General features: G+C 55.9%; 2 protein-coding genes across 9 annotated transcripts in view; one reads left to right on the top strand and one right to left on the bottom strand.

Annotated features, from left to right (window-relative positions):
- KMT5C (lysine methyltransferase 5C) overlaps positions 1 to 2,616 on the bottom strand; it is a 28,312-nt gene extending 25,696 nt beyond the window's left edge. For both annotated transcript variants that reach the window (XR_008423311.1, XM_053905752.1), the window contains exon 1: positions 2,501 to 2,616. The gene's annotated coding sequence lies outside the window, so the exon portion shown is untranslated. The remainder of the gene's footprint in view (positions 1 to 2,500) is intronic.
- Positions 102 to 7,732, top strand: TMEM150B (transmembrane protein 150B). 7 transcript variants are annotated; one of them, XR_008423312.1, is made up of 9 exons: positions 105 to 497; positions 1,129 to 1,177; positions 1,435 to 1,577; positions 1,987 to 2,046; positions 2,172 to 2,214; positions 2,393 to 2,563; positions 4,742 to 4,925; positions 7,128 to 7,385; positions 7,493 to 7,732. XR_008423312.1 is itself a non-coding variant. In XM_053905757.1 (8 exons), the coding sequence occupies exons 1-8, from the start codon at positions 241 to 243 to the stop codon at positions 7,322 to 7,324; spliced, it is 1,077 nt and encodes a 358-aa protein (XP_053761732.1). In that variant the 5' UTR covers positions 102 to 240; the 3' UTR covers positions 7,325 to 7,732. The 7 variants fall into 7 exon arrangements, 6 of the variants coding, with proteins under 6 accessions (XP_053761732.1, XP_019293405.2, XP_019293407.2 ...); XM_053905757.1 differs by having other exon boundaries at positions 102 to 497; positions 1,430 to 1,577; positions 2,001 to 2,046; ... (1 more) ...; positions 2,436 to 2,563; positions 7,128 to 7,732; XM_019437860.2 differs by having other exon boundaries at positions 102 to 497; positions 1,430 to 1,577; positions 2,001 to 2,046; positions 7,128 to 7,732.
- Positions 7,733 to 7,770: the final 38 nt, after the last annotated feature.

Below are 7,770 nucleotides of genomic sequence, written 5' to 3' on the forward strand. Positions count from 1 at the left end.
TGAGGGAGGAGGGGCTGGGGTTCTGGATTCCTGGGTCTGAGGGAGGAGGGGCTGAGAGTCTAGACTCCTGGTCTGAGGGAGGAGGGTGGGGGTCTGGACTCCTGGGTCTAAGGGAGGAGGGCCTGGAGACCTAGATTCCTGGGTTCACAGGAAGCAGGAGGAGGCCGGGCCCAAAGGTCTGATCACCAAGAAGGAAGGAAACCAGAAATCTGAGGGTTGCCATGTGGGAGACACAACAGAATGGTCTGGGCAGAGGAAGCAATTGCTTTCGGGGAAGGCTCATCGGATGAGATGTCAACACCAAGGTCTCCCTTCCCACCCACCCTGAGCCTGCCCACCGGGGAATTCCAGCAGCTGTCCAGAGGAAGGGAGAGGGGAAGGCAAGTGAGGGCGAGGAGGCCGGGTCAGCAAGGCCCTACATCCAGCAGCATAAGGACAGAAACTACTCCCAGCACAGAGTCTGACCCGTGGGCCTGGATTCTGAAGTCCCAGAGGAGGTAAGACCTAAAGGTGGGACCCCAGAGGCTAGAAACAAGTGCATGTGTTCTAAATTTTTTTTTTTTAATGTTTATTTTTTGAGAGAGAACACGGGCAGGGGAGGGGCAGAGGGAGAGAGAGAGAAAGAGACAGACAGAGGACCTGAAGTGGCCTCTGAGCTGTGGGCACAGAGCCCGATGTGGGGCTCGAACTCACAAACTGTGAGCTCATGACCTGAGCCGAAGTCCGACTCTTAACCGACTGAGCCGCCCGAGTGCCCCTACAAGTGCGTGTATTCTAGAAGGGACTGGGGGCCTGCACGACCGGGTCTTTGAGGGAGGAAGGGTGGGGAGCGCTGCAGGCTCAGATTGTGGGTCCTGGGAAGGACGAGGGCTGGGCTCTTGGACGGTGAACTGCTGAAAGCTGGAGGAAGGAAGCTGGGGGCCTCTCGAAGCTAACTAAGGTGGTGCCTGCTAGGTTCTGCGTGGGGAAGTGGCAGTTTGGGGGTGAGGTCCCGGAGAAAGTGGTGGTGAGACCGTCAGACTCCTGACCTGACACTGTCCTGCTGCCTCCGGGGCTGGACTTTGGCTCTGCCACAGCACCACCCAGCTCCACGCCCATCCCCTGCTCCCTTTTCAACCTCTCCCACAGCCCCCAGGCCCAGGACTCGGGAGTGCCAGAGGGAGCGGGTTCAGGACAGGTGAGCGTTCGGGGGAAGCCATGAGGCCAGGCCGGTGGAGGGCTGGCTGGGAGAGGTTGGGAAGCTGGGCTGGGGGAGGCCAGCCTGGAAAAACTGGGAGGTCCGGATGGAAAGACAGTTGTTAAAAGAGGGAAAACGCCTCAGGCTGAGAGCTGGCCTCGGCAGCCCGGACCCTCGCCGACTGTTTCCGCCTGGGAGCCAATGGGGGCCTCAGAGCCAGGAGGCCACCTTCTGATGCATCTGGACCCTTAGGGCAGGTTCCTCACCGGAGAAAGAGAAAGAGAGAGAAAGAGAGAGGTTCGTGGCTCTCTACTTGCCCTGCAGAGCCCGGCATGTGGGGCTACCTGTCTCTGCTGCCTGCTTTCCTGGCCGTCTGGGCTATCACTGGAGTCTGGACTGTGTGAGTGTTAGAGGCAGGATGACCCCTGGGTCTGTGGGAGGAGGGGGCTGGGGGGCTGGACTCCTGGGTCTGAGGGAGGAGGGGGCTGGACTCCTGGTCTGAGGGAGGAGGGGGGGGCATCTGGACTCCTGGGTCTGAGGGAGGAGGTCCTGGGGGCAGGACCCCTGGGTCTTAGGGAGGGGGGCCTGGGGGCCTGGACTCCTGGGTCTGAGGGAGGAGGTCCTGGGGGTCTGGACTCCTGGGTCTGAGGGAGGAGGGGCTGGGAGCAGGATCCCAGGGGTGTGAGGGAGGAGGGCGCTGGGGTCTGGACTCCTGGGTCCGAGGGGAGGGAGCTAGAAGTCCCTGTTTCTGTGGGTAACAGAAAGAAAAGGTGTCGTTAAAACCACCTTGATGTGTCCCTGTACTTCAGTTTTGCCCTTGCAGTGGCCAACAGGGCTGTGAACCTCACCGAGGGTTTCCCCTATATCAGGTACTTATGGCGCTGGCGGGGTAGGGGTGGGGGGCTCCGCGGGAGAAGAGGAGGGGGCCCGCGTCCCAGGAGCCCCAGGATGATCCTTCATTTTCCCCAGCCTCTGTGGATCTTACCCCCCTCAGAGCTGCATCTTCAGCCAGCTGCTCAACATGGGAGCTGCTATGGGTAAATATTCTAGCCCTTTCTGTTCGGGCGAGCTCCTCCCAGCCAAGGCTCCCCCCCCCCCCCCCCCCCCAGCCCCAGCTTCAACCCAGTAGTCCAAGCCCACACGCGCTCCCCCAGATATGGGGGTTAGGCCCCCCCCACCCCTAGATAGCCGGTCTCTCCGCACCCCCTGCCCTAGGAGTCCGGGTCCGGGGCTCCCGCCCACTTCCCTCTCCTCCCAGCTGCCTGGATCTGCATTATCCGTTACCACCAGCTCCGGGACTTGGGGGTCGGAAAGTGGCTTAACCTGCTGATCCTGTGGACGGGACTCCTGTGTGCCCTGGGCACCTCCGTGGTGGGCAATTTCCAGGTGAGCCCGGCAGGAGGTTCCGACAGTCCAAGTCTGGGACTACAGCTCCCAGCATCCCCCGGGGCCGCTGGCTTCTCGTTGCGGGGGCTCGTCCGCGCATGGCCTTCTGGGACTTGTATTTCTCTTGTGGCCATCGGGTCGGGGTGGAGGGAGGGGTGAGCTCCTCGGCTCTCAGAATAGAGCTCCGCGTGGGAGGCTCTTGGCTTCGTTATTTCACTGAACTCTAGAAGGCTGGGGTAATTGATTGCCATCCCCTGCCCCTGTCCCCTTTTAATGATATAATTACTCGGAGCCACTCATTCTTAGGGTTGCCACAGAGTTGGAGTGTTGGCTCGGTGCGGGGCGCTAGGCTTTTATTGTGTGTGTCTTCATCCATCTCCACAAGAGCCCTACGTACACCTTTTTTTGGTCAAATCCGACAGAGTTGGTTTTTGTTGTTGTTGTTGTTTTAATCAGCTGGTCCCTGGAGGTCGGAAATGAACCCAGGGGCGCCTGGGTGGCTCCGTTGGTTAAGCCTCTGACTTCAGCTCAGGTCATGATCTCCCGGTTCACAAGTTGGAGCTCCTGCCCTGGGGCTCTGTGCTGACAGCTCAGAGCCTGGAGCCTGCTTCTGTTTTTGTGTCTCTCTCTTTCTCTGCCCCTCCCCCACTCGTTCTCTCTTTCTCTCTCTCTCTCTCTCTCTCTCTCAAAAATAAAAACATTAAAGAAAAGAAAAGAAATGAACCCAGATTCAGACTCTAGAACCCGCATTCTTCACTGTGAAGTTCAGCAGATAATTGTAGAACAAATAAATGGACAATGGGTTGGAGAAAGCCTATTGATTTATTTTACATTGTTATTTAATTTTACTGTTTTTTTTTTTAAATTTTTTTAATGTTTATTTATTTTTGAGACAGAGAGAGACAGAGCATGAACGGGGGAGGGGCAGAGAGAGAGGGAGACACAGAATCGGAAGCAGGCTCCAGGCTCTGAGCCATCAGCCCAGAGCCCGACGTGGGGCTCGAACTCACGGACCACGAGATCGTGACCTGAGCTGAAGTCGGACCCTTAACCGACTGAGCCACCCAGGTGCCCCTAATTTTAGTTTTGTCTTGGATTCCAAACCTCTCCAACCTAAAGAAACCACAGGGTGTTCAGATAAGAGGTTGCCTCCTTGGGCTTCTTAATAAAAATTCCCAATCACCTCTGCATAGCATTCATTCACTCATTCATTTATTCCTGGGTTCCTCAACTTTAACTTTTTACAAATACTATATTGCTCTCCTAAGAAGTCTTTTTTAAAGCTTATTTATTTTGAGGGAGGGTGACAGCAAGTGGGGAGGGGCAGAGAGAGGGAGAGACAGAATCCCAAGCAGGCTTCCTCACTGTCAGTGCAGAGCCTGACCTGGGGCTTGAACTCACGAACCATGAGATCATGGCCGGAGCCTGAAGTCAGACGTGGGGCTTGAACTCATGAACCAGGAGCACATGACCTGAGCTGAAGTCAGACATTTAACTGACTGAGCCACCCAGGCGCACCTCGCCTAAGGGACCTTTTAAAGACATTTCCCCTTGGCTAATGCTTTCTCTTATTAAGCCTTTAGTATTTAGAATATATTAAATAACATACCATATATCTGCAAGCCACAAACCATTGTAATAGTTGAGAATTTTTCATCCTCCAGAAGCAAATTCTTACCCCCCGAGTGGCCATATTAGGTTCCCTGACCCTGGTTAAAAATGAAAGATATACTTCACTAATATTTACTGAGTGTCTGCGATGTGTCAGGCACTGTTTTAGGGACCAAAGCCACAGCAGTGGGCAACAAATTTAAGTGCCTGTCCTCCTCTAGCTGACAATGGCCAACACTCTTTCTTTTATCCTTTTCTTTAATGTTTATTTATATTTGAGAGACAGAGAGAGAGAGAGAGACAGAGCATGAGCAGGGGAGGAGCAGAGAGAGGGAGACACAGAATCCAAAGCAGGCTCCAGGCTCTAAGCTGTCAGCACAGAGCCAGACTCGGGGCTCGAACTCGTGAACTGTGAGATCATGACCTGAACCAAAGTTGGATGCTTAGCCGACGGAGCCGCCCAGGTGCCTGGGTGTGGCAGTTTTCCAACACAGTCTACTGGGTGGATGGAGGACCCCTCCCCCCACGTATGTAGCTTCCTCTCCCCTCTTGTCCCTTTTCTCCCAGCAAAAGAACCAGCTGCCCACGCACCTGACAGGGGCCTTCTTTGCCTTCTTCGTGGGCAACCTGTACTTCTGGATGCAGCATTTACTCTTCTGGTGGATGAAGAGCCTGCCCCAGCCTGGGCCTCCCTGGATCGGGCCACTCCGCCTGGGCCTCTGCAGCCTCTGTACCATCCTCATGGTGACCAGTATCCTTACTGGGGTCGGTGGCAGGGCTGGGGGTTTGTCCATTGGGCTGGGTGTGCGACGTGTGGTGCACAGTGCCCTGTCCTGTCTGGGCCTCCGTCTCCTCAGGAGTTTTTTTTTTTTTTTTTTTTTTTTTTTAATGTTTGTTTATTTTTGAGAGAGAGAAAGGGAGACAGAGCACAAGCAGGGGAGGGGGAGGGAGGAGGGGGTAACAGGGTCCGAAGCAGGCTCCGCGCTAACAGCACGGAGTGAGCAGGGATCTGTTTGGGGAGCCTGCCCTGTGCCGTGCATCATGTTGGCTAAGACTGAAAACTGAGGTTCAGAGAGGGGGAGTGTCTTGGCCAAGACCGGTGATGAAGTTCAATGGCAGAGCTCCAGCAGGCTCTCAAGAGCAGCCCGGGTCTCTTCCCAGCTCCACATCCGGTGATGTCACATTAGCAGCTCCAACTGGCCTTGGTGGGAGTATTTACCACACAGAAATTGGCCAATGCTGTAAATCGTGGCCGGTTGTTAACCATTTACCAACATACCTGGCACCCGGTGAAGACTCTACCCAGCCCCGTGCTGAGTCACCTGAGCCCAGATGCCTTCCGCCAGCACAGCTGCCTCTGGGTGACTCAGGTGACTCTGGGCACTTCAGTCCCCATATATTAAGATGGACTTGTTTTGATCATAGTAACAGTGGTTATTGATAGGCAAACTGCTCTGAGAGAGGGGAGGCTGCAAATTCACCCTTAGGGACTGATCTCCTTGGGGAGGGTGGAATGGAGGCCAGAAGACTGCTGACGTTCGTTCGTTCATTGGAAGAGGCTGGAGGGAAACCAGCTGACATCCTGTGTGGTCTGACTTAGGGACAATTGGGCTGCTAATCAGTTTGGCTGCAGGGTCCTTTTTCTGTGGGGCTGGGAGATGGACCATAAAGATGGCCAGCGAGGTGTGATAAGGGCTGGGTGTCTGCAAGGATAGGTCCGAGGACTGACAGATTCTGAACTGGTCTTGCAGAAGGAGCTACTTTGGGCAACACTGCAGGTGCGTGTAGAGGGTGGAGAGAGACCAGCTCACGGATGAGGCTGCTGGCGGGGTGGAGATGAGGATCTCCAGTGCTACTGTGAGGCTTGAAAGGCTTGGGTTTCTGCCCAGGGGCAATAGGGAGCCATGGGGAGCTGATGAGCAGGGGAGAAACAAGGTCAGTTCTGGGGGTAACCACCCTGTGTTCGGGTGCTCCCACCTCTCCTTTGCTCTAAGATTCATGGGGTCAGGGGTGACGTCAGCCTTGTTCAGGGTCTAAAAATCCTTCAGTGAACGGAATAATGTCTAAACCGATCTAGGGGCAGTGAGAGAGTGCTAGCTTATGTGAGAAGCAAGAAAGTTGTTGCAGGGAGTTGGGTGAGGGGGTGTCCCAGAAAGTGAGATGCCTCTCTGCTAGGCTGAGCTAGGAGTGTGCTTGGGCTGGCAGAAGAAGGTTTTCAGGGGGCGCCTGGCTGGCTCAGTCAGTGGAGCATGTGCCTCTTGCTCTTAGGGTTGTGAGTTCGAGCCCCACACTGGGTATAGAGTTTACTTGGAAGGAAAGAAGGGAAGAAGGGAGGGAGGGAGGGAGGGAAGAAGAAAAAAAGGTTTTTAGGAGCAGGGGACTAAGAAGCTGGAGACAGGACAGGACAGCCCAGGACAGAGGTGGGCAAGACCAACAGCACAAGCCTTGGGGTGACCAGCTGTCCATGAGGAGGGGGAGGGGAGGGGCAGGGGCGAGGGTGATTCTCCAGGGTCCGCTAGGCATGTGAGTGGGTGGCAGGGCTGTCACCGGGTGGGGACACCAGGAAGAGGAAGAAGATATTTCAGGAGGTGACTGGGAGGGGCCCTAGGGCTGTGGGTGGTTGGGGAAGAAAGTCGCCAACGTAACCTGACGCTGGCACCCGGGGTTGGGGGGATCTTTAGCAAACGCTGCCTATTTGAAGGGAGGAGCAACTGGGAGCTGCTTGTCTGTCTGGGCAGGTGGGGAGATGGTGAGGGTGGAGCCTCAATGACGTCAGCAAAGGCCAAGGATAAGAGAAACTTTGTTCTGCAATGTCGGAAATGCGACAGGAGCGGGAGGAACCTACGGGCCACAGCCCGAGATAGGCACAGAGGTCGGCGGGCATTCACCGAGTCTGTCGCGGGAGGGTGCGGGGTCCTCTCTGCTCGGCGTGGCCCTTGACCCCAGCGTGAAGTGGTCTTCCTCCACTCCTGGCTGCTGCGCTCGGCCTCCGCCGCCTGCGAGTGGGCCGTGGCCATGCTGCTGTTCACGCTCTTTGGCCTGTTTGCTGTGGACTTCTCCGGCCTGGACGGCTGCACCCTGACTCTCCGGCCGGGCCCCAGCCTCAGCTCCCCACCCGCCTCCCCGCTCTCCCTGCAGATCCCCCTGTGAACGGCAGTCCGCTCGGCGTGGTCTGACCCCGGTGCCGCGATCGATCGCGGCCACCCGGGAAGTGAGAGGCCAAGGCCAGCCAGCCATCCCTGCTCAAGGCTATTTATTATTATTATTATTAATTTTTTTTTTTTTTTTTTTTTTTTTTTTTGCCGCCGGCGGAATCAGAGACACGGACGCAGGCAGGGTCACGCGAAACCAGAATTCCTTCCGGAGAGCAAATCCGTACAGAAGGTTGTTGAGGGAAGGGGAGAACCGGGGAAGGGGGGGCCCGGGAAGGAGGAGTTGGGGAACACAGGGACAGATGGCCCTCTCCGTCCGGATCTGCTAAGCCACCCCAACCAGCCCCCGTCCCTCCCCCACCCCGCCCCGCAGAGAGATTGATCAATAAATAAAATAATAAATTAATCAATAAATAAAATAGAAACAGCTCCCCCCCCTCAGTC

Source organism: Panthera pardus, unplaced genomic scaffold (genome assembly GCF_024362965.1).
Source record: "Panthera pardus isolate Hobbes unplaced genomic scaffold, ASM2436296v1 HiC_scaffold_18, whole genome shotgun sequence".
NCBI classification, from domain to species: domain Eukaryota; kingdom Metazoa; phylum Chordata; class Mammalia; order Carnivora; family Felidae; genus Panthera; species Panthera pardus.

Excerpts from the sequence above, each read along its gene's own strand:
- TMEM150B (XM_019437858.2), top strand. The coding sequence starts at position 241 with ATGGTCTGGGCAGAGGAAGCAATTGCTTTCGGGGAAGGCTCATCGGAT. Across the intron at positions 498-1,128 it reads ATTCTGAAGTCCCAGAGGAG|CCCCCAGGCCCAGGACTCGG; the intron begins GTAAGACCTAAA and ends CCTCTCCCACAG. Across the intron at positions 2,047-2,171 it reads GAGGGTTTCCCCTATATCAG|AGCTGCATCTTCAGCCAGCT; the intron begins GTACTTATGGCG and ends TACCCCCCTCAG.